At 39.0% G+C, this 27,234-nt stretch overlaps 1 protein-coding gene across 5 annotated transcripts in view; it reads left to right on the top strand.

Annotated features, from left to right (window-relative positions):
• Positions 1 to 27,234, top strand: part of LOC129732184 (arrestin domain-containing protein 4) — an 81,006-nt gene that overhangs the window by 49,984 nt on the left and 3,788 nt on the right. For all 5 annotated transcript variants that reach the window (XM_055692776.1, XM_055692777.1, XM_055692773.1 and 2 more), the window contains one exon: positions 25,281 to 25,466. In XM_055692776.1, the coding sequence (XP_055548751.1) occupies positions 25,281 to 25,466 (186 nt within the window). The remainder of the gene's footprint in view (positions 1 to 25,280; positions 25,467 to 27,234) is intronic.

Genomic DNA, 27,234 nt, shown 5'->3' with positions numbered 1-27,234 from the left:
GTGTCAACTTCGAACGAAGGATACGCGGTTGCCAAGGTGAACGGAGTGTACTACTGCAGCTGCTATGCTCCGCCTCGTTGGTCTACCGAGCAGTTCGCAAGGATGATCGACCGAGCCACCGGGGAGCTGATCGGTCTATCACCGTTGGTAGTGGCGGGCGACTTCAACGCATGGGCAACTGAGTGGGGAAGTCGACGCACAAACCAGAGAGGCCGGATCTTGTTGGAGGCTTTGGCGAAGCTCAACATAGATCTGGCCAACGTCGGCTTGAAGAGCACCTTCAGTAGAAACGGCGCGGAGTCGATCATCGATGTGACATTCTGTAGTCCAGGATTGATCACGAACTGGAGGGTAGACGATGGCTACACTCATAGCGACCATCTGGCGGTCTGTTATAGCGTAGACTGTAAAACGAGACCGCATGTGGCGAGTAGAATTAACACTCCAGCTCCTCGCGGGTGGAGGATATCACACTTCAACGAAGAGGTATTTGCGGAAGCAATTAGACTAGAACACGAGGCGAGCAGAACTCGTAACCTGAGCGCTGATCAACTTGTTGCCATACTTTCGCGGGCGTGCGACGCCACTATGCCTAGGAACCGCCAGCCTAGGCATGGAAGGCCACCAGTCTACTGGTGGACCGACGCGATAGCGGACCTCCGCAGAGCGTGTCTTCAAGCGAGAAGAAGGATTCAACGTGCGCGAACCGACGAAGAAAGGGAAGATCGTCGAGGGGCATTCAGTTCCGCAAGAGCGGCGCTTAAGAGAGCAATAAAAGCTAGTAAACGTGCGTGCTTCGAAAGACTGTGCGCTAGTGCCAACACTAACCCGTGGGGTAACGCCTATAGGATGGTGATGGCCAAGACTAAGGGTGCGATGGCGCCCGCAGAAAAATCACCAGTGATGCTTGAGCGGATCATAGAGGGACTCTTTCCACGCCACGAGCCAAATCCTTGGCCTCCGGCTGGCGAATCACTTCACCGACGTTCCAGTATCTCCCCCAAGCTCTCCCAAGGGGTTGTGATCGTTGGATTTGCGGACGACATCACACTTGAGGTCTACGGCGAGTCGATCGAGGAGGTTGAGTTGACGGCTTCGCACTCTATAAGCGTCGTCGAGGACTGGATGCGCTCCAAAAAACTGGAGCTGGCGCATCATAAGACGGAGATTTCAGTTGTCAATAACCGCAAGTCGAAGCAACAGGCGTTGATCAGTGTCGGAAATTGCACCATCGCCTCTAAACGCTCCCTGAAGCTGCGGGGGGTGATGATCGATGACAAGCTCGCCTTCGGGAGCCATGTCGAATATGCCTGTAAGAGGGCTTCAATGGCTATTGCAGCATTATCTCGCATGATGTCCAATAGCTCAGCAGTGTACGGCAGCAAGCGGAAACTTCTAGCTAGCGTGACTTCGTCCATACTGAGATACGGCGGGCCAGTGTGGTCCAAAGCACTAGGTACTAGTAAACATCGGAGTAAGTTGGAAAGTACCTACAGGCTCATGTGCCTGAGGGTTGCGAGCGCGTATCGGACTGTGTCATACGACGCAATCTGCGTCCTGTCCGGCATGATGCCTATCAGCATAGCCATTAAGGAGGACGTAGAATGCTTCGATCAACGTGACACAAGGGGCATACGAGGTGACAGAAGATCATTCTCGATGATCAGATGGCAGCAGGAGTGGTCCAATTCCGCGAAGGGTAGATGGACGCATCGACTTATTCCGGATGTATCCCCCTCCCCCTTGTCACAGCTTGCCATAAAACGGTGATATCCCCCCTCCCTCCATGAATGCTACGTCATTTAAGTATGATTACAGAAGAATTGATTTTGAAGCTATCAATGCTTTTATATCGAACATTGATTGGCCAGCACTGTGGCCAGACAATAACGATGCGGACTCGATGGCAGCAAATTTTTGCGCACTTGTTGGATCATGGCTTGCAGATAATTTGTCATTTGTTAGACGACCATCTTCCTCTGCTTGGATTATTCATAGTTTGAGAGTTTTGAAACGTAAACGAAACGCATGCTTGCGCGAACTCCGTCATTTACGGTCAGATGAATCGAAGCATGATTCTTCAAGTGAAGAATATCGCGGCTGAACTCAAGTCTCTACAAGTCATACGTGTTGGGAGTTCAAACAGACCTGCGCAGAAACCCAAAAAAATTTGGAATTTCGTTAATTCAAAACGGTAATGCTTCTCGACCCCAACGGACGTGTATTTGGAGGAAATGGTATCCTGCTCGGATTCTGATGCTTGGGAAGTTTTTCTCTTCTGTATTCGCCTCCGAGTGTGCCTCGAATGACGATGCTGCTCGCGCCGCTGCGAATGTGCCTGCAGATCTTGTTGATCTTGACATCTTCGAAGTTACACATGATATGGCTACTGCCGCCGCTAAGAAACTCAAATGTTCGTACACTGTTGGTCTCGATGGAATACCGGCCGTGCTTTTGTGCCGTTGCATTGATATTCTAGCCGCTCCACTTAGCACCATATTCAACAAGTCTTTGGTACAAGGGAAGTTTTCCGAGGTTTGGAAGCACCCCTATATGTTCCCGGTCTTCAAAAGTGGTGATCGTCGTAATGTCAAAAATTACCGTGGAATAACCAATTTGTCTGTCGCGTCTAAACTTTTCGAGATCGTTGTAAGCTCTGTTGTATTGAGTAGCGCAGGGAACTACATTTCTTCGGACCAGCATGGTTTTCTCCCCAGACGATCTGTGACAACAAATCTAATGCATTTCACATCGCATTGCATTTCAGAACTCGAACGTAAAGTACAAGTCGATGTCATTTACACGGACCTCAAAGCCGCTTTTGACCGAATCGGCCATTAAATATTGTTAAACAAAATCTTCCGTCTTGTTGCCTCATCTCGGTTCGTTAAGTGGCTTGAATCGTTCCTGCGTGATAGAATTGTACAAGTCAAGCTGGGATCCGGTGTATCGTTTGCGTTCACAAGCAAGTCTGGTGTACCACAAGGTAGTAACCTTGGGCCGCTTCTATTCTGTATTTCCTTCAACGATGTCGCTGATGCTCTTGGGATCGGTTGCAGATTAGTTTACGCCGATGATTTGAAAATATACTTGACGATTCGCAACATCGAGGATTGTTATCGTTTACAATCACTTTTAAATACATTTGTGACGTGGTGTAAACTAAACTCTCTCATTATAAGTACTGCAAAATGTGAAGTGATAACATTTCATCGTTCTCAAACCCCAATCATTTTCATCTATACTGTCGATGGAGAAGTGCTGCGTAGAGTAGATTGCGTAACTGATCTTGGAGTTACTCTTGACCGAAAGCTTACTTTTGATAAAAATCGCGCTGCAGTTATTTCGAGAGCGAGTAGGCAATTGGGATTCATCGCTAAAGTTGCGCGTGACTTTAATAACCCTCACTGTGCGCCCCTTACTTGAAAACGTTAGTGTGGTCTGGACTCCGCATCAGCTTTCATGGAACCTGCGCCTTGAGCGTGTACAAAGACGATTCATTCGACTGGCCCTGAGAGATTTACCTTGGCGGGATCCTACCAATCTACCACCCTATCCGGACCGTTTTTTTTTAACAATATGTTTATTTGACACGGCACAATACATACAATGTTTAACGGAGCCAACTAAATTATCCGGACCGTTGCCGCCTACTTGGACTTGACATTCTTGACCGCCGCCGTAAGTTACAGCAGGCTGTATTTATCGCCAAGATTTTGAATTCTGACTGGATTCCCCGAAGCTGCTGTCCATGATGAATGTTCGTGCATCACAACGCATGCTGAGGCCCTCTTCTATGCTTGTGAACCAATATCATCGTACAAACTTTGGTTATAAGAAACCTGCTGCGTTTAGTGTAAAAACTTTCACGAGTGTAGAGCAGCGGTTCTCAACCTGGGGTACGCGTACCCCTGGGGGTACTCGAAAGGCTTCAGGGGGTACGCGAAAGAAAAATCAGTAATGGCGGACAAAGCAATTTTTCTTTAAAATACTTCATTTGTTTTTCAATCTTGCTCTTAAAACATGACTGTAGCAATCAAACAAACCATAGTTCAATTTTAAACCTAAACAAGACTACCACAATATGATCTACCACTACTCTCTCCCACTCTGCGAAAACATTACAAGCCAGGGGGTACAATCGATATGAAAAATATCGCCAAGGGGTACGTGAACAAAAAAAGGTTGAGAATCGCTGGTGTAGAGCATTTGTTTGAGTATGGTGAGCCTAGTCATATTTTTAAACATAGATTAATTAATTTCAGAAACTTTTGATGGCTCTTTGAACATTCATTAAGACTTTACGTCAGATGATATAAGGCCGTTACAAATTTTATTTTCATTTTAATCTTGAATATTGGAAGGGGAAGAAAAAAAAGCTTACTCGAGGAAATAAGCAGTTTGTACAGTTATTCGATGGCAAAAAGTTATTTGTTTATAAAAAAAATATCAATTACGACCGGAGCCGTTGAGAACGAACATTTAAAAAAAATTGAACAAAACCGGCTGTAACTCGGCAAACCCATTTTATGTTAAACACCATATCAAGTTTCAAGTTTAACTTACGGCGCCGTGACAAGCCGCGCTTAAAATCTATCCAACTTTCTTCCTATTTATCAAACCTCTACGAAAATTTGCAAAAATGTTCTCAAGAATTTTTTTCGATATTTTGAAAAATTGAATAAACATATAACCACCTAATATTAGACACAATATCATATTGTACCCCAAATTAATCCTTTAAGTATACTACGACGTTAAAACTGTACGGTGAAAGCGATAATTCTTTTGCCGATACGTGAAAATTTTAGCAATTAATAAAAAATCTACAGTATAAGTTTAACCCATTTCCGGCGGGTGACTTTCAAACTTTGATTCAAGTTCAACAATTATACTTGAAAACATTCACGATAAAACTCTCAAATTTTTGAAATATGCCGATGATATGAAATCGTACATGGAAATAAAAAACAAATCAGGCATCCAACAATTCCAACAAGAGGTTGACATTTTCTACATTTGGTGTGAAAAAAGTCTTCTTGATCTCAACGTAAAAAAAAATTAATATGATATCCTACACAAGGAAAAGAAATCCTGAACATTTCAGTTGCACTCTTGGACATCAAGTAATAGAAAGATGTTATCAAATTAGAGATTTAGGAGTAATTATGGATTCTAGTGGAATCATGATTTCAATACTTTTCCTTGAAGTTAAGCTGAAGCACTATAAACTCCTCAAGGTTCCATTTGTCCCAATCCACCCATATTACAGTACGGCGAGCATATGTTACAGTAGGTTTTCATATATCAAAAATACTAACTTTTTGTGTTAAGAGATAAGGGAATGGTTTATTCGGCAAATTTTTAGAACGTGCCAAAATATGAAACTTTGCTGAACAAATAAAATTCCTATCTTCATTGGATACAGAGTAACAGCGTATATTCCATGAAAGTTACTTAAAAGTTAGTTTTTTGTACATAACTTCTGTTAGTTACATTTTACAAGAAAACGTTGTTCTAAAGAAGCATTTGGGCATACAAAACACACGTTTTCGTTGAAGGCCACACATCTCCAGGGGGGGGTGTGATTTTTTGATCTTCATTTAAAAATCGAAGGACAATGATAAAAAATTTTAGAAATCACGTTTTGCTCAGAAAGCAGGGTGGCCACTCAGTTTTCATTTTTGAATTCCCGCATTTTTCCCGACTTTTTCCCGCATGATTTCAAGAAATTCCCGATTCTCGGTTGCTGGGTTATGTTACGTCAACAGCTGAACATAACCCAGTTACTGTGGCTTAAAATAACCCAGTTACGCTGGCCCAGGAAATACTGCGGTTTAACTGTATTTCGAATTAGGCGTTAACATCCTGAAAACTTTTCAGAAGTTAATTCACACTTTGTGCAGCATTATGACTTGCTCGTGCATCAAAGTTGCGTCCCTTTGATCTTCTCCCAGCATTTTTACATCCAACGCCGAAATTTGACAAGACCAAAATTTCGAGAAAAAGGACAAAAAAGTAACTTCAAAACCTGGTGGAAGTGACCAAAATTTTACTTCAAAACCTAAAAGAGAAATCGTTAAAATGGTCTTGAATTATATTTTTTATATGAAGAAGCTTTTCCTACACTAACATGACTTGAAAAATCGTTCAAGAGAAAACAGTGTTTTTTAAATTTCTGTTGAACCTTCCGAGAAATTGAAATAAAATATTTGCATGAAAAAATCGATAAGAATATCGAGTTCAACTTGAAACCCAAAAGGAAAGTTGGTTTTGGAATTCCGCTTGAAAATTTAGAATTTTACTTTTTTTTCTGAAAATTCTTTATATAGTTAGTATTTTTCTAGAGAACTACCTTTTTAAGTTTGTTTTCTCCATGCTCGAACAAACATCAATGTTCAGTTTACGTTATGAAGTTATTTTAAAATTTTAAAATATTAAAATTTTTTAAAAACTTAACTTTTTGAGATAATTATTGTTTAATTTTTTTTTGCCTAAAAAGTTGCTTTCAGCATTGAATACTTATTTCGGAAGGTTTAAACTACACCCTACAACTTTACCGAAAACATCACAGTAATCAAACAAATCGTTCTGGTTTCGAAAATTAACTTTCAGAAAATTTTAAAATCTACCATTTGTTTTTTTCCGCTCCGTGTTCAAATTATCATCATTGTACCATTTTGCAGTTTAAAAAAGAACATATAGATTAAATAAAGCGTGCTGAGCTACTGAGTGTGTATTTTTTTTAAATTTTTTTTTCCACAAATAGTTTTTTTTTCTTTACACAATATTAAAACTACTATTTGAAACTTTGCCGAAAGCGTCACACTAATAAAGCAAATCGATTCAGCACGAGCAAAGACACGAATCTACAACGACTGGCTTCGTACATCAAGACCAGTTGAAAAACGAAGAAAATGTAAAATTTCGTATTTAAAATAAAAACAAATAAAGTAAATGGAATGCTTACTTAAAAACCATCAAAAACGAGCTTCAAATTGTGTTTTTCAAGATCATTTCCGATTGTAATTACATCAAAAATCGTTATTTGCAGCCAAAATGTATAATTTACATACAATTATGGATTAAAAACATGTACAAGAAAATTGTTTTTAAAAAAATCAAAGATAATTTTTACTCTATCTTGTAACAAGTTTCAAAAACTCGAAAAATGCTGTTTTTTACGCTTTATGTAATTTCAAAATCTAATTCATTATTTTAAAAAGTACTAAGTTTTGCTGAAGCAGAGCTAAAATTCGATAAATACTTCATCTAAAATACTAGCTAAAATTAAAATCTTCTATTTGAAAAACTTCAGAGTGAGCCTTGTGTGTCACTTCTTTGTCCTCAATTTGTTCAATCGAAGAAAACATCAAATTAAAAGTAGCAATAGCTAGTAATATTAGTAAGATTTTACAGCAAAACTTGTTTTGCGTTGTTCTTAAAAATTAAAACAGTTTCCAACATATATGTAAGAATTTATAAATGATGTTGTTCAACTATAACCGCTTTCGCGAAAAAAAATTGCCAATTTTCATTCTCATGACTCCGGACCGGACTTCGAACCGAACCGGAACCCGGTTCTTTGTTTCAAAGGTAATTTGCTATTCCATCTTAAAAACTTTCCAGGCCAATATTTTATTTTTAGATAACACCCGATCTCGACGTTGATACAATTCTAAAACAAAACTAATTTCATATGAAAGGCAGGGCTGATGAAAGTAGTCAAGCTGATCAAAGAAAGTTACTTTTGACTTTTTGATTTAAAAATTGACTGCTGATGGAAAATGTGACTTTTAAGGGACCAACTTGCAGCCATGCACCTCCAACTCCTCTGCCTCTTAGTCGGCTTCCTGCCGTCGCTTTGTTGCATTTTCATGCTTGTCTACTTCATTTTGCATTCAAGGCCTCTACTCATTTTGCGTAAGAGTTACGCGCATATTGAGTAATTTGTTCACGGCGAAATCCCCAACTCCTCCATAATTTGTATTTACATCATACACAATACCTTGAACCAACGAAAAAAAACTTGGTCAAAAATCCCGATTAAATAGAGAAATTCCCGACTTTTTCCCGCACTTTTCCCGATGTAATTTGATTCCCGACTTTTTCCCGTTTTCCCGATAGAGTGGCCACCCTGAGAAAGTTACACTCTTTTAGCTGATATATAAAAATAAGAAATCCGTGAATAGCTAAACAACTCAATTCCATGGGCTGTAGTACTGTCGTAGCCCTATAGAACTAACTTGGGCGCGCGTTTTCTCATTCCTCCGTGCATTTTGTTCGGTTTGTTCGTGCTCGGTGTCTTTGATTCACCGTCCACCGAAAAAGTTTCTATTGGCGTAGAAACAGTATCACATGCTCCATGGCCAGAACTTTTGATTGTGACGTTGATTTCGTTATCTTCATCACTCAAATCTTCGTCACGAGCATCGTGATCAGGGGTGTTATGAATCGACGAAGAGCACGAAGCAATGTCTTCCAACAACTACACAGTAGACCCTCGTCGTTCGAAATTCCATCGATTTCCATATTTATGGATTTTTGCTCGCTGCGATTTTCAACCGGCGATTCCATTTTTAATTTCCGAGCTGTGGGAATGAGAAAATTAAAATGATTGAAAAATAATTATGTTATTGCATAACTGTTAGTCCTTAAATTAAGATCATTTTATTAATTTTCATCATTCGACTAAAATGTTGATTAAATATGTAATATTTAATAATTTAGCGTTCTAGAAAACAAAATCGCAACACTGATTGAGTGGCGAGATCGTACACAAGATATCTTGTACGCGATGTAGGATCACCTACAAGCGATATCGTATGCAAGATTTCTTGTACGCGACAGGATCACAAACAAGCAAGATCGTATGCAAGATATCTTGTACGCGAAATAGGATTACGTACACACAAGATAACTTTCAAGCTAGATTCACCGTTGTGAAAGCCCGTATAAAGCACTGCGGTACACGAAATACACTTTGCAATATCACTAGTTTATTCAACTTTACTATTTCACTAGGAAAACAAGCCGAATAAAGCGAGCTCAAAAACACAGCGAAATGCTAAAAGCAGTGATGCCAGACCTCCGGGGATGAAAGAGATGTTGGAATCATACGTATAAATAAAGTGCGGCTCATAGATGTAAGTGATGTGTGCGACAACTTGAAACGAAAGTGAAAAAGTAGGAGGGTGGTATTCAAGACACGACCGCATGACGTTGGACTACGGTATTCTTATATTCCATTAAAACAAATAATAGAGAGAATTGCAACTCTAGTATTTGCTGCAATTTTACCTAACAGTGCATTTTTGAATGCTGAGACGTTAAAACGTTATAAATAATAATATATACTAAAAGAATGGATATCTTTTATTTAATCGCTGCCATTTCATATATATTCGAATCAAACCTTTGTTCGTAGCTGCACTACCAAGACAATCATTTAATTGAGCGAATTGGTAAAATTTTCCTAACTAAGCAAAAAGCAAACTTAAGGAAACTATCTGAAATTGGAGCCCAGAACGATTCAAACGAAAATTTTAAATTTAAAAACTGTTTGACATTAAATCGATAAAACTCATGATAGGTTAGCTCCAGCCCAGCATATAACTTCATGTATTAAAAAAATACGTTTATTTCAATAACTTAATATAGCAAGAGTTCAATTACACGTTTTTCGGTAGTTGTTATCAAGGTTTTGGCGAGTGACAGGAAAATATCTTAACTTCTTCAATTGTGATTTAGAGCATTTCTAATTGTTTTGTTATTTTTCACGATAGCGACAAGTTTGTTTCTTTCACTGTGTGCGAAAAACAAAATCAAAACCGCGCACCGAGAAACAAAAACGAAAATTGATGAATGCTCATTGAGAAAACTTGCAACTCTTTTTACCAATAATTTATGATACTCAAAACAACCAGTTTTGATCTAAATGAAATTTCTAGTAAATAAGTGTTGATCATTCATAGACAGTAATTTTTCCTCGATGATTAAGACTGGCTGAAGAAGTTAAAATCGCTGCTGTAAATTCAAATTCACAAATGTGTTCGTTAAGACGTTATAATATTTTTAATGACAATAATAATCTTCGATAAACACCCGCTATAGTTATGAAAGTTCTACAAAGTATGCTACATTTTTGTCTATCCACGCACACAAACAAATCTCGTTATGAAAATTTTCGCGTTTCGCATGGAATTCGGAACATTTTTGGAAATTTCTCGTTTTATGTTGTTTTATATTTGAATTTTTTGGTTGGAGAGTGAATCTCCAGTTGAAACACACTAGAAATTGATATTAATTTAGATATAGTGTGAAAAATTGCGACAATATGTCGAAATAAAATATATAAAATTGCTATATTTCTAATAGTTGGAGCATAATCTTAGTCATTGTCATAGCTCATGACTTTTGTTATTGTATGAAACATAAACATAAACATATTTAGAAGCGCTATTAGAGTACAAGAAAAAAACAAAAAGTGCAAAAAGGTTGCCGGCAAAATGATGAAAAACAGCATATTTTACCTAAACCCCGGCGTGTTTATTTATTTCTCACAAATAAAACATGTTTCAACATCATTTCTATAACTTTTCAGGAAAGTTTGTTTTATAAGTTTAGTTTAAAATGCATAATCATTCAGCTGGTCTTGAGGTACGATGCTGGCCCAACAAGCCAGTCGTCGTAGGTTCGAGTCTCGGCTCGGGAGAGACTGTTAGTGTCAGTAGGATCGTAGCGCTAGCCTCGCAATTGTCCTGTACACTTAACAGTTAACAAGTTTGTGTATAATAAACAGAAGGTCGAGTTCCGAATCGGAATGTAGCACCAAGGCTTTGCTTTTTTAAGAACTGTTATCTATACGTGGATAGTTATCCACACACATGCTATAACTATCTAAACACACGTTGGAACTATTCATACACACGCTGTAGCTCTAGTTTTTTATACACACATGCTAAAACTATCCATAGAAACGCTATTCCTATCCATACATCCGATACAACTATCTATACACACGCATAGGCTATCCAACCATGTGCCATTACTATCCATACATACGCTTTAACTAATCATTACACACGCAGCAGCTATCCACACACACGCTATAACTATCCGTACACACGCTGAAGATATACACGCAATAGTCATAATATGCTACACATGCTAATGTCTTACACACGCTATAGCTAGCCATACACCCGCAACAGCGCCATCCCTATCATCGCAAATGTCATAGCAATGCAGATGCACATACACTATATGTGCACACTACAGCTTTCCTAGGGGCGGTGCTGGCTCGTGCAGTTTCTGGCTGTTTCCACCCAACGATATCTGAATTGGATTACCCCTGGTGGGGTCCAACTCTGATCGAAGAGGAACCGAACTGAATGAAGAAATGCAGCTGCCCACTGCTGCCCACCTCCGCCGCTACTGCCTGATACCACCGCTCTGTCTGGCTCTGCTGCAGCTCAGTTTCGCCACTGGAATCAGCCACCGCTGCTGATTATTCAGAACCGTTCTAGTGGCCTTCCACTTGTTAACTGATGACTAGTGATGTCCGATTACTTCTCGATTAATCAAGTTAATCGATTATTTGCAAAAATACTCGATTAATTTTCAATCGATTAACCGACTTTTCGATTATTGAATAATCGAATAGTTGACCCCGATTATTGTTCGATTATAGTTCAACTTTGTCCAAAAATGGGAAAATTGGTTATGCCAGCGGTGACGAAAACACAAGAGATTTCTAAACCTCTGTTCTCACTTATTTTATATTATCCATTTATTTGAAAATTGTAGTTATCTGATGTGCTATACAGCGCACTACTTCCCACGTAAGGATATTTAAAGTCGCAGCGAAAAGTCGCGCGCAACAAAAGTCGTGATTCGGTTTAGTGCTGCGACGTTAATATTTCATTGAAGAATATAAAAATGCGCGCACGAACGAAAACTAAACTTCTTTTTTTGCGTGTTCACAAACAAAGCTCTTGGCGTCGCGATTACGAAGTTAAAAAGATTTTAAGGGCTGTTCGCATTTACGCGAACTCACATAAGCGATTGTTAAAATATGTGTGAGTGCCAGAGCTGAAATATTTCCTTCCCTCTTTTTCGCATGCAAGGACCGAACGAATTCGCGTTGACGGTGTTGCTGATATTTTGTTTGTTTTTGCATGCGAAAATGAAGAAATGAAATATTTTTGCTTTTGTCATCACGCAGATGTACAACAACAGGAAGCAAGTCAGGCTAACAAAATCTGCCAATTATCTCTGGCAGATTTTGAGAGCTAAACACTGAACACATCTAAAACGACTTCTTGGATTGGTGAGTATGACGAAAAATGTTGCTTTTCTTTGTATGAACATATGTCACATTTAATATAATTTTAGTCAATATGATGCAAAAAATCACTAGACAGTGAGCAGCAACCTGAACCAGTCAACATCGAACCAAGTACTGACCTGTGGGCTGCCCACGGTACTCTTGCTAGAGAAGCATCAAGATACAAAAACATCAACCATATGGTTGGATTACCCGGGGGTTTACGGCAGTATTTGCATGGCGATTTGGCACCAAAAAATTCTGACCCAGTATGGAACCGAATTCAAGGACAGATTCCAACGCTTTATAAAATACCGATGAAATACATGCCAGTTCTAGGAACATCCGTTCCTTCAGAAGTCTATTCAGCAAAGCCGGCCAAACTATTACAAAGCTGCGATATCGGCTCCCAAGACCCCACCTAGAAATGTTCCTAATCTAACAGTCGATAGGAGAGAATGCATGGTTCCATTGACGGCACCTACTCACGTCACAGGGTGTCCAGAGCCATTCATTGTCATTCGGATGTTTAGCATTTTTGAAATAAATGTTTCTTTTCTCGCTTTCCAAACGTTAATAGGTAAATTTATATAGTGGTTCTTATTTATTGATTCGTTTGCCTAATGTTTAGGATATAGGATTCGATCACCTAAATCTAGTGTAAAGTTTTTTGTACAGCAAAATCACTTGCAAACTAATGCACAATTGCAAAACTGAAGAACTAATTGAATCGGAAAATACTTTCTCGAAGATTCATAAAGAATTAAGCTAATTGAATTAATAAATGTATAAAATAATGTGATTTCAAACCGTATAGCCAAAAAGTCTCTTAAAGAAAGTTTTAATATGTTGTAAAATTGTACAATATTTTTTGCTGCAAAAAAAACAAAGTTCAGGTGTAACACTATTTTACACAGAATTTGCAGTAGAGATTCGATCATTGGCTTGTTTGATGAACCAACTTCGTACATTGAAATCAAGAGGTAGGCCACGGAATATTTCTATAGCTTTCTGCCAGATTTGTTAGTAAAATCTAGAGATCAAGTTTATTGGTAACTGACTGTTGGTCAGCACTAACATTTTATTTTTGAACGTAGGGGTTACGCAATCAGGTAATCGATTATCTCGATTAATCGAATATCTTGCGTCAGCTAATCGAGTTCGATTAGCGGACACGAACAAAATAATCGATTAACAATTAATCGATTAGTTGAAAAAATCGGACATCACTACTGATGACTGCTATGAGACGACGCAGGCTATTTTATAGCCCAAAGCAAAAATCCATCCGCGAGCAAAGGAGAAGCGAGCTTGTGATTGGTTGAATGTGCACGACTTTTAACACAACTTTTAACTAGTTTAGTATCGAAAACATATTTAAATTGTTATATGACAATCTTGCGCAATATTTCCCCTATCAATCAAGCCATTGGTGTTTAGAATCTGTTTAGTGGTAATGATAAAAGAAGCATTTTAAAACGGTGTTGAAACACCTGTTGCAGCTACCGAAAGCGAGCTCGTTATTGGTTGAAAGCTGCGAGACCCTTTACAAAGTCAGATCGGTTGTATCCGTTAGTGTCGACTGTGTTGTGAAGAGAGGTGGTGATTGGTTGCTCGGTATGATTTAGACAATCGATGTGATTTATCAATTTTTCAATAATGTATCTCGAACAATAGGTTAATTACTAGGTTGAATTACTTTTACTAGAATTACTAGGTTGAATTAGGTTGAATTACTAGATTTTCAAATTCAGGTTGAAAACCTAGTAATTAAACCAGGGAAAAGTGGTCAGGTTTTGAGCGCTTATATATCAGTCATTTCTTTTCAGAATTTCGAGGTTTTGGCATCAACCGATCAGAAATTCTTTTACGGTTGAATTTATGTAACAAAATTAACCTATTGTTCGAGATACACTATTGAAAAATTGATAAATCACATCGATTGTCTAAATCAGAGCTTGTGGCAAGACACTATTGATATATTGCGAAATATTTCCAATATTCAATATATACGAAGTATTTATCGTTGCATTTTTGGGTATCACTCTATTTATATAATAGCTCATTGATGTTATATTATCGTTGGAGGGTTGTCGGTTGACAGATAATCGATAAATATCAAAATATATTTACAGATATCGCGTAATATCGAAATCTTCTTATATATGAAAATGAAGGTGTCTAGCCTCTAGATGCAGAATCATTTTCATATCCATTTAATGAAAGACTTGGATGAAGCGTGCGCAGTTTTTTCATTGATGAAATTTAGGTACTTTGTGCGTTAGCAAGATAGAGTGTTGAATATTTTTTTCTGGGTATGTATCAAGGGGCTCTTGTGGCTGTCAAACTCCATACATTTTCCATCTACCACTCATTGATTCTGGTACCAGCGTTTCTGGTACCCACTTTTTGGTTGGTTTGCCCTAAAACAAGTGAAATAGAGTAAACGTCCCATTTTTTCGGTACACTTATTCTCGAGTAAATGTAAACGATGGAAAAAACAAGAGCTTAACATTTGTTTTCAGTACAATGTGCACTTTCAATGCATAAGATAAGTTTTGTAAGTATGTGAAATGAAATATTACCGCCGTGATGAATATATGATTGGTATGCAAAATGTGGACGTTTATAGGCCCCTGGTATGTATGCTCGGATATCAACACATCACAAATTCGAAATAATAAATTGTACATATATTACTGAATCCATTGAAATCGTTGCATATTCGTGCGCCTCTACAGCCTGCAGTAACTACTCACACGAAACACACTATTTTAGACAACTAACTGCAATATCGTGATTTTCCTTAGAGTTTTATTTATAGATTTATATACCTTCATACATTATTCATGTGTTAAGTGATATTTCCCCTACATATACTGGCGAACGTGTATAGCCGTGTAAAGCTGTTTTTGTTTCCTTTGACCTCAGAATAGACCATTTAACGAGACATTTCTGCACTCAAATCATAAACGAAATTTCGACAGAAAGCTTAGAACCGCTAACATAGCGCACGTTAAGGCAACATCATCAGATCAGATGACACCTGTCAGTTCGTAAAATGGTCTATCGTCGCACCTCGTTCAGATTTTTTTGCCATTTTTTCCGATAACGTTTGTGGTTGTCATCGGGCTTTGGTAAGGCATAAATATCTACACGGCGTAATGACGCCTTCTGCATGCCAAGCAGAAGGCGTTATCGCGCTTGCCGTTGGGACCTCCCAACTTTGCTTTTCAGCATAGAAGGCGGTCGCCTACCGCCTTCTACTGCACACTTTAACGCCTGCCGTGTAGACGCATCGTGCTTTTCACATGGCGCTTTTTTGTGTCGCCTTCTATTGGCGAATGCGCTGGCAACACCGTGTTGTATGATAATTTAGTTATTATAATTGTTCATAAATGATGATGCAAAAGTATGCAAAGTACATTTCCAAGCTTTCGTTTCGTGCGGTCGGAGAAGTTTCGTCCCGTATTTCGTCGAGACGAAGTCTAAAGTTTATTCCTGAACATATTTTCAATTTGTTCTTGGCTATGGAACTGCTGTACCGTAACTACACATCAATTACTTCCCCACAGCACGAGACAGTTTTCGAGAAATTTGCGAATGAACTGATGATATTACCGAGTAATGTATTCCACTGTTCTAACATTGAATAATCGTTTTTTATTATTTCCGTTGAAGTCAGGGGGTACCAAGAAATTTAGGAAGAAAAAAAAACGATAGCAGAAGTACCATGAGGCGCTCCAATTCTGCGCGGCTACTAATTCTGCGCACTTAGTATCAAGATGTTGATGCCGTTTAGTAAAAAGGAAACAAGCAGAAAGTTAACAGTTAATATACAGGAAATCACTTCCAAACATCATTTTTGAAAATCTGCTTTTAATTGATATTTTTTTAACATTTTAATATAAAGTGCGCAAAATTAAGAACCGTGCAGAATTAGGGCACCTTACGGTATGCTTTATTGAACATTAAATAATAAATAAAAATTGAGTATTATTCTCCTATATACCTATAATATACATTTTAAATTTGTTTTATTTACATTGACCTGCAAAAGTTGTTGAAAATAATAATTCTGACATCAACGGTGTGGAACGTTCAAAAAAAAAATTCAACGGGGATGACGGCTGTTACAAAAAGAAAAATAAGAAGCCAGCTGTCCCCATAAGACTAGGGCTTCTTTCCTTAAGCCAAACAGTAATCACGTTATCAAGATGATGATGGGGTTATTTTAGGTTGGTCTGACAAGGTTACGTACTTGGGACTAATTTACGGTAAAAACTTATTTCCAAAGAGCACATTGAAAGTATACAAGCAAAGTGTATCAAATATACGAGATGTTTATATCCTCTCATTAATAAAAATTCCAAACTTTGTTTAAGGAATAAACTTTTGTTTTTCGAACTAAATTTCTATTTTTAACAACGGCTTTTTCCCGTTAACATGCAAGTTCATTAAGCAGACAGTATATGAAGTAGTGAGAACGAAGAAAAAAGCGAACTGGAAATATAATACAGATTTGGAAAAATATACCGCATCCCGACGGGACTTGAACCCGCAATCTCCCTGTCTCCGGCATGGTGTTTTGACCAATTAAACTACGGGGGACGGTGGTACTGTTCCACAATATAGTTTGAAAAGGCTAGTTTTTGAAAAGTCTTTTTTAGCGAAAGGTCTCTAAATTTCCTTTTACTTAAAATGGTCTCTTTTTCACCTAGAAGTCTCTTTTCTTTTTTTCGTTGAAATTATCGTTTGGAATTTAGCAGTTGATTAGTATTAGTGAACGAACCTTTTTATTGCCGTTTGCCGTCTTGGTGACAGAGAGAATAGCATCCAGCGTGGACCTACCTTTCCGGAAGCCGAACTGGTTACTTGCCAAACCTTTTCACAGTGGCAGGTCTCTGAACAAAAGTCGGAAAAACCTAACATTCTTCAATAATTGACTAGAAATTACATATCATTACAGTTTTGGGGTGGTGAACTCTTTTCCGATGTCAGAAAAAGTTGAAATTCTACCGCTCTTATATTCATCTCAACACGTATATTCATCTCATTGCTCTCTTTTGTCCAATTTGCGAAAAATTTTAGACTTCTATTTTTTTGTTTGGTTCTCAGGGTACTTTTTTATGAATTAGGGTGGTGCAAAAATCGCCATATTTCAATTTATTTTATTTTGAAAAATTTGTAGCTTTTTAGATCATTCTACGATGAACTAGAGGTCTTTTAAGGAAAAATGGGAGGTCGTACGGTAGTTTATTTTAACGTCGTTGGAAATACAAAAGACGATATATTTTATCTCATCAATTCAATTTTTCCTCTCTTCATACATCCTATTATACTGAAAGCAGTTTACAAGTTCATATAAACTGTTTGATACTTGTTCCTGATTTGTCTAACCTTGACACTTCAATAGTCTCACTGGAGGCCATTAGCCTAAGTCTTCAGAGTACCATTTACAGAGCACTAAACTCGCAACGCGGTCTTCGGACGCATCCGTAGTAAAATGTATCTCACAATTAGGTACAGAAAATCACTTTATTTATAACTGAAGAACTTCTCTTTATTGATTATAAACTTCGAATTTATTCTCGACTCTTTAACGCGTTAGATTAACGATCGAATTAAAACTGACTCTGGTACAAATGGGATACGGCATTATATGCCATTAGTGGTGAATTCAGCACTCGATCTCGCACGATCGAATGTTGATTGCTATCCTTATTTGACCTAATCTGATAAGCGCGATAGCACGATAAGAGCAAATTATAGCGAGAGAGCAACATTGTGGATCACGTTTGAGTTGCCAGTAAATCTTACTTATTGAATTTTAAACATGCCGGCCGCCTTGAAACCAGCCGGGTTTCAATTACGTTTGTTCTTTAACTTTAAATGATTTTTAGTTTTCTGACTTCTACTTAGATGCTAATAATACATGAACAATTTGTGTTTGATTGGAATTTTTACTTTGTTGTTTTCTGCTACTCCATTGCTTGTCGACACCGAGCCCTCTCGATGCACCTTTAGCCTTTCCTTTGGGTGGTACGAAATTTTTTACCTTCTAGATGAAACCTCTTTGTGGTTGGTGTGGTGTTGTGTACTTCTATGCTAGACTTCAATTGATGAACTCGGATGACCGGATCGTGCTGTATGAATGACTTCCTTCATTTCGTCGTGTAGCTCGTTGTGCATGATAGCCAGGTGTGTGCATTGGTTTTTTCCTCGGAATAAAACGGATGTAGTATACAGACGAGATTTTTTGTAAAACCGGAACAACTTACCACACAGGGCTTTAACGGCGCCTGTATATTTGCGATGATGATGCCTATTTGCGATGATGATGCCTATTTGCGATGATGATGCCTATTTGCGATGATGATGCCTGTGTGATGTATAGGAAAGTGCATTCAATGCGGTGGTTGTTGGACTTTGCCTGTGGTTCGATGATGCCAATCGACGTGACAGGTTGATCAGACCCAACGTCAATGAACTGATCGAGGCCAGCTGGAGATGATGCCATGCTTGCCCTCCAGGAGAAAAAACGTGAGGCGTCCCTCTATACTAATACGATGTGATTAGTTGACTTTTTAAACCAAGCGGTGGCCCTCGCGGTCAACGCAGACGCCCTTTGCGCCCAAATCCATGCTTGCTACCAAACCATAACACACTGGACCCTTTCAGTAGACTTCTACTATAACTGACATGCATCATGCAGACACGAGACGAATACGTGCATCTTGAACGACGGTGGAATCATGGGTGGCGGAGTGAAGTTGACTGTAACGATGAATTCTGCCCGGCATTCCGGGTCAGAAAGGCCTATGGGGTATAAAGGTTCTTTGTGCTTTTTGGAGTATAAAATAAAACAAAAACTTAACTGGGTTGCGCAGACGCTCATTGATGAGGCCTCCGCACCATTGCAGCAGCGGGTTTAGTGGCCGTCTGCTGTTGATTGCTGGATGTTGTCTCGGATTGGAGGAACGCAAATTTTCGATATTCCCCTGTCGAAACAGCCGTCCTTGGTACGTACAGTGACCACCCTGATGTTGCCATCTGTACCGGCGAAGATCTTGGTTACACGTGCTAACTTCCATTTGAGTGGTGGTGCATTATCATCCTTGAGCAGGACCAACGTTCCTACTGCTACATTGTCGCGTTTTTTAAGTATTACAGAGATTTTACGCCGCAAAAAATGCCCACGGACCATTATTTCATCTTTACTGTCAGTCTCAGTTTTATTCAGGCTCTTCGTCGATGAAAATTGCAAAGCACTTTCCGTACGGGAGCATCAGAATGTTTTATCCGAAAAATCTTCTCAGATTACCTTAGTGTGGATCCCTTTTCATCGTTCCATTCCGGACAATAAGTAGGTGGACACTTTGGTTTAGGTGGGCGCAACAAACGGTGATATTTATGATAGACCAATTGTCTACAATGAGTTTTCGTAATTTTCTTGTCAGAGTACGCCTTTAAACTGGCAGTGCTCGTCCTTTCACTTCTGCGAATTGGGCTCACGGATAGTAATCACTGCGTTTGTGGATTGAACCATCATAACAATGAGCACGCGGTTTTGGTGGGGCTGAACTCCGTGGCGCCAGATCGTTACTTTGACATGAATGATGCTGATTCATGACTTTCATAAGCCGGAGTAAGATTGTGCTTGATTGTGAGGGTGAGATTGTGCCATACAAACCCATTGTTTGTCAGCCATCTCATGGCGATCACAAGACCAAACTTTCTTGAATAAGTTTCCTCCAATATTTAACCAAGAAAGACTAGTCTTCTGACCCGGAAGAAATGGCTGACAAGTCACGGGTTGCAAGAACTGGCAAAGAAAAGCTGCGGTCGTTTGCAAAACTAGAGTGGCTACTTAATGTTCTGTACTCATTTTTCATATATACATTTCTTGTCATACATCAGTTGCATTTGCACTCAACAAGTTATGCCCGATGCGCTTTGGTCAGAAAATCTCCGGAGTCATTTTACACTGTCGGCTCGTCTCGTCAGGCAGAAAAAATGCTTGAGATATTCATTTGTTCTTCTCTTTGAATGCTGGAAAAAATTACCTTGGCTTTGAAAATCAATCACACTAGCCATGGCAATGATATGACCGACGCCGCGTCCCATTGTTCGGCTTTGCGGAGCAAAACTTCGGTTTCAGGTGTAGAACTTCGGCTTTCTCATTTGCTGAAGTGTAACCGATTCGTTTTTCCCGCGCAGAGTGAATAGGAGTGAGCAGCTGCTTGTCAGGTGTAGCGTAAATGAATCGCGCGCGCGGAGTCCTTCGATTCCCGCGTAGTGCAAGTGTAAAATTCACCTTGCTCTTCGGCCGCCCGGAGGAGAAAACCAAGTCTGCTTTTAAAGTCAAAATGCAGCTAAACTAAAAGAGTTAGATGCTTCGTGTCAAAGAACAACTTGTGAAGTAGAATTTAATGTTTAATTTGGTTACAACAAAACCCATGTATTTCACACATTTCAGAGAGAAAAATGTAGTTTAGTTCTATAAAAACATTAAATTTCACATTTATTTCTTTCTAAATGCTTCTTATTCTTTCTAATTCGACGTTTTCAAGACATCGTTAAGCACGAAATGTTCTCAGCTTTCTAACGATACCAACAGAATTGAGCCTATCATGCTTCTTGTGCTAGACCACGTTAAAGGCAACTTACTTTACTTTTACTTTATTGCCCGACGGACCATTACCGGTCTAGGCCGAAAGAATTAGAGATGTCCAGCTTCTTCTGTCTTGGGCAGCCGTTCTCCAGTCACCTCGTACACCAGCATCTTCATCCGCCGAGTGCGAGGCCTACCATGAAATCGACGGCCTCTTGCTGGTTCACTGCTGAAGATAGTTTTGGCGGTGCTTTCGTCTGGCATTCTGGCTACATGTCCAGCCCACTGGTGCCTGCCACGCTGTATTGCCTTAACTATATCAGCATGTTTGTACACTTGGTACAACTCGTGGTTCAAGCGCCTGCGCCACACTCCACCTTCTAAATTACCGCCAAGTATCGATCGCAGCACTTTACGCTCAAAAACTCCGAGCACTCGTCGGTCAGCTTCCTTCAGCGTCCATGCTTCATGTCCGTAAAGGGCCACCGGGAGCATCAGCAGCCTGTACAGCGCTAGTTTTGTGCGAGTTTGCAAACTACGGGACCTCAGCTGGTTACGTAGTCCGTAGAAGGCCCTGTTTGCAGCTGCAACTCGTCGTTTCACTTCACGGCTCATACTGTTGTCACATGTCACAAGCGTACTAAGATAAACAAATTCATCAACCACTTCAAATCGTTCCCCATCTATCTCCACCTCATCACCCACGCTCCATGCCTGCAACCATGTACCTTGTTTTGGCAGAGTTTATGCTGTGTCCCAACCTCGCTGCTTTCTTCTTAAAAGGCCGGAAGGCCTCCTCCACGGCCCTACGGTCGATATCAATGATATCAATGTCGTCCGCAAAACCAAGGAGCATGTGAGGTTTTGTAATGGTATGTTAGAGAGCGCATCCCCCTGCTTCAGTTTATCACATCTGTTCAACTAAAGACCAAAAACGAGACAAAATCTCTTTATTTTGAGTATCGCATCTAGCGGTGGAGAGAACGCATTTTACACTCAAAATTTTATCACTCTCATACCATTCATACCTGCTTGTGGTGAAGAATTATTTAGGTCTCTCTTGTCCTCATACAAAACTGAAAACCAATGAACCTGTGCGACCTCTCGCCGCTCTTTCGTTGAGAGAATTGTTTGTTCTCTCGGGTACTGATATAGCGAGAGTGTCTTTTCATGATAATCGTACAGTACCACCCGCGTACGTGCAAGGTGTTTTTGTACATATATTTTTTAAAGAATTTCATTGTGGCCCGAGTTGAAAAACGAATGTCTTGTGTAACGACAATCGTCTTTTTACATTGTACCTAATGTCGCAAACAGTACTGTGCGTCTGATATGCATTACTCACAATATTAGGTCTAATAAACGGCACGAAAAAAAAATATTGTCGTTAGTCGAGAAACGCGGTTTCCAACTCTTACCAAAATATTAAAGTAATTCTACTAACTGGTTAAAACGGTTTCAACTGTCGCGCGGTTTACGAACCAACAAAATTTGTTAAGTAATGTTTGAATGGTTGAAAGATTTTCAGTTCAATTTTTTCTATCAATGTTGATTGTGAATTGTTACTGAATTTCTGCTTAAAAATCTCTTGAATGCGCTCCTATCTTAACTTGATTTTGATAGATTTAAGATCACCTTTTTGTCCGGTCGTTGAAGCAAAAAAAATAGATTTTTATGCATGTTCAAACTATTGGAGCGAACTGTTTGAACGATGCACTGTAAAATCAATGTAGGATAGAACAGCAAGAAATGAATGCAAAAGCGTGGGCTAGGATTAGCAGCGACTGATGTCTCGCCAGCTATCCGCACGCATGATTTCGATCCCTCCAGCGTCATACGACTCAGCTTATTTAGTTTCGTCGGGAAACTGTGTTCCAGCATGATCTGCCACAGCTCGTTTCTTTTCACTGAGTCGTATGCCGCCTTGAAATCCACAAACAGATGGTGAGTTTGGAAGTTATACTCCCGAAACTTATCGAGGATCTGTCGCAGGGAGAAAATTTGATTCGTCGTGGAACGCCCCTGTCGAAAACCAGCCTGGTATTCGCCGACAAAGGATTCCGTTAACAGTCTCGACCTGGAGAACAGGACACGGGAGAGCACTTTGTATGCGGAGTTAAGCAACGTAATGCCTAGATAGTTACTACAATCCAGTCGGTGGCCCCTTTTGTAGATTAGGCATATGAGGCCTTCCAACCAGTCGCTCGGCATTTGCTCATTCACTAAGATCCTAAGTATGGTCTGATGGATCGCATAGTACAGCCGCCCGGTTTTCGCTTTTAGAAGTTCAGCCGGGAAACCATCCTTCCCAGCGGCTTTGCCGTTTTTCAGCTCCCTAATCACCTTTTTGATTCCTCCTGTGCTGGTGGCTCCACAGCTTGTTCGTCACTCATATTCCTCATCCTGTTCATCCTTCGCTCCTCCTGCCCCTCACCGTTCAATAGCGCCCGAAAGTGCTCCTTTCACCTGGCTGCAACCGTCGGCTTATCCGTAAGCAGGTTTCCGTCCTTGTCATTACACATGACCGGCGCAGGGAAATTTCTACTTCGGATTCTGTTGACTATTCTATAGAAGCCCCTCGCACCGTTCCTAGCAAAATTATCCTCTGCGCTGACGAGCACCTGCTCCTCGTGCTCGCGCTTCTTCCGACGTATTTGCTGCAGCTCATACCTATCTCTCTTTGTTCTGACGCGTAGCATGCGGCTCCTGGCACGGTTCTTCTCGTCCGTCGTTCTCTGGCAATCGGGATCGAACCAGCCATTAGGCTGTTCTCCACAGCCCATTTATGTCTTCCTCTCGCTCCTTCTGCTGTTCTACGATCCGTTGATCCAGCACTCTGGCGTATTCTTCTGCTACCGTGCGCGTATCTTACAAACGACGAGATAATGGTCAGAGTCAATGTTTGGTCCCCGAAAAGACCTAACATCAGTAACATCCGAAAAGTGCCGACCGTCAATCAGTACTTGATCGATCTGGGAGTAGGCTTCTCCATTTGGTGTGTGTTTCCGAATATTGAAGCGTGGGAAAAATGAGCTACATATGGCCATTTCTCTGGCCGCGACAAAGTTTATCAACCTCAAGCCGTTTTCATTTGTCGACGAGTAAAGGCTTTGCCTTCCAATGATCGGACGGAAGAAATCCTCCCTTCCAACCTGTGCGCATATACGGTCATCTACGGGCCTCCACCAGATAAATTTTTTTATTTATGTATTTCTTTTTTTTTTTTAATAGGGGGGGAATGTTTGTAATGATTTATTTATGTACTAATATCTATTATTATTGTGTGTTCTGCCACAAATGGTGAAATTTTAACACTATTATATATATATATTATATATATATTATATATATATATATATATATATATATATATATATATATATATATATATATATATATATATATATATATATATATATATATATATATATATATATATATATATATATATATATATATATATATATATATATATATATATATATATATATATATATATATATATATATATATATATATATATATATATATATATATATATATATACATATATATTTGTACGCTTTTTTATATTATTGAATGTTATTAGCTTTCGCAGTTAAGTTCGTGTAATTGTAGGAAAATTATTAAACCTACTTGTCAAGGAGAAAAAAAGGAATAAAACAAAACTTAAAAAAAACTTAAAACTATCTTACTGACTATAAAGTGAGCTAATCGTTGCAATTGAGGATTGCAACGATTTTTGTCGGGCACTAGATGACTCTAGTTTTCTGATCTCCCAGCACTACGAAACTGACGCCCCGTTCCGCTGCTTCGCCGCCTCTGTAGTAGATGTGGTACTGGAAAACTGTGTGCAGTAGGGTCTACTGCACGGAATTCCCTGTCTCCGAAATTTGGCCACCGAACCTCCTGAATCGCTGCGATTTCGACTCCCTGCCCCTAAAGTTCTCGAGCAAGCAAGCCAGCTCGTGCCAGTTCATTGAGAGGTCGGACGTTCCAAGTACCCAATTTCCAATCGTTTACCGTTTTCTGTTTCCGTGTTCGAAGCCTAGGTCTTTGCCGATTGATCCGTTCCGCATTTCTGTTTTCGTTGTTCGTGGTAAAGAGATATTTCGGTATGCTACCTTATCGGGGTCGCGATAACTACGAAAGGAGGCTCTATCACCACTTAGAGAATTTTAAGTGAGCTCCCTAACACCCTGTATATATAGTATGCTCTTACAATATTGTTTGATATATGAAGGGAGTTATTATTAAATAAATATGTTATCTGTCGACACGATTTCAATTTTTTTTAAACATTCAACTGAATTTTACCTTTTTTATCGAATATTTTAGACTATTCAGTATTACGCTCACGAAAAAGTTATACAAACCGAGAAACGAGAATTAGCTGTTATAGCACGAGGAAAAATTCGTCCTGGTTGTCGAGATGATTGGCAAAATGAATCGCTATATGTACCGCCATTGCCACCGACTAATCTTAGAGGATGTCATCTTATTCAGATACACTATGATGTTTGCGTAAGTAGTAGTTAAAGTTTTTTTGTATTTAACAATATGTAACATAATATGTCACAAAACGCGACGCGAAACAGGATACAACACTTATTATTCTCACAAAACATAAAAGAGACTTCAATTTATTTTTCTGCGCCGACCGATTTCGGGCTTCGATCTTACTTTTCAACCTGGCGATGGTGACTACCCGCATAATCAATAACCATAACAACATGCTTAACAGCCTATTCGGGGGATTATCGTTAAACCATATAGATTATCGTCCGTTTATGGTTCCTATTTTTTAGGGTAGTTTCGTATAATAGTTTTATAGATCAGAGTGAATGTTTATATAGAGTTGCGCAGAGTGAAAAACTATCGACTCGACAACACGGTGTTTGTACCATTTGACTCCTGGACGAGCCTAATTTAGTAATAAAGGGCTGAAACTCACAAGATTAAACAAGTATTACACATGGGGCTAAATGCACGACAGGTTGAATCATGGATGGTATACTTTTTTGTAATTTCACTCAGAATCAGTATGCTTCTCGCAGAAATCATCTCTGTTTATTTTGGTCGAACTTTTCGCTATACTGACTCCTAGCGCTTATCCTTGCGTTCAGTCCAGCGGAATTCTTCAACAGAGTTGCCGTTTCGAATTTTTTTAAAATATCTGTCATCTATGATCACAGATTCTGTGATTCGAAAAAAAAAATCTGTTATTCTACAGATAAATCTGTGAAAATGGCAACTCTGCGTACCAAACTAATCTAACATGATGAGATTTTCTCTGTCAAGCGGCATCATAAAAATGATGGAAATGTCATTGAATTTCATTTTAGGTCGAGAAATGTTCAATGTGGGTCAGAATTCGTGAAACGGATCACTTATAATCGCGATGTCTATTTTTTTTCAAATAATTACTAAAAACTTAAAGAGTTTCACTCGAAAAGTTGATTTTCCAATTTTTACTGAGTTTGAGTAAGTTTTCAAGTTGTTATTGTCATTTGAATTTTGAGTCAATATTTTTTTTAAATTAACATATCTTCAAAAATATTGCATCGATTTTGATGTAATTTCACAGCAGATGCATCCTAAGGTCTAGTTTCTGGAAATATTCCTTTTAGACAAAAAAATATTTTTTTAATAGTAACTATTTAAAACAATATGTTGAAAAACTATGTTCTAGGGCACTGAAAAATCTGAGAAAAATCACACGTATTTTTGATAAAATTTCGAAGCTTTCCGGAAAATTTCGAGTTGGTGTTATTTTTTGTTCAAAAGACATGGGGTTTGATGCTTGATGCTGCAACACATTTTCAAACGCCCCTAAACTCAGCTTTCTCCAGCTTTTGTACCAAAAAGTGCAGCATGATAACTAAAAACAATAGTGTGGGCGATCTTAATCCGCTGCTCCCTAACTAAATTTTGCATTGTTTTTTTTCAGTGAAGTGTGTAGTTAGACTTGCGAGTTTTTTGGGGAATAAAGTATATTGTCTTCATCATTAAATCGGGTAACAAACTGAGCATATTATGACTGTTCTGTGGCTAGAAATCATTTCTATCAAACTAAGATTGCAAACCTTATAAAGTTTTTGCGCATAAGTGAACTGGGATTGTCAATAGTAATACCGCTCGTTTAAAAATGCGTTGCGGCACCAATTTAAAAACCCCATACCTTTTGAATAAAAAATAACACCCACTCGAAATTTTCAAGAGAGCTTCAAAATTTCATCAAAAAAACGTGTGATTTTTCAGATTTTTCAGTACCCCAGAAAATAGTTTTCAA

Source organism: Wyeomyia smithii, chromosome 3 (genome assembly GCF_029784165.1).
Source record: "Wyeomyia smithii strain HCP4-BCI-WySm-NY-G18 chromosome 3, ASM2978416v1, whole genome shotgun sequence".
Lineage (NCBI taxonomy): Eukaryota > Metazoa > Arthropoda > Insecta > Diptera > Culicidae > Wyeomyia > Wyeomyia smithii.
This window is presented reverse-complemented; position numbering and strand designations above follow the sequence as displayed.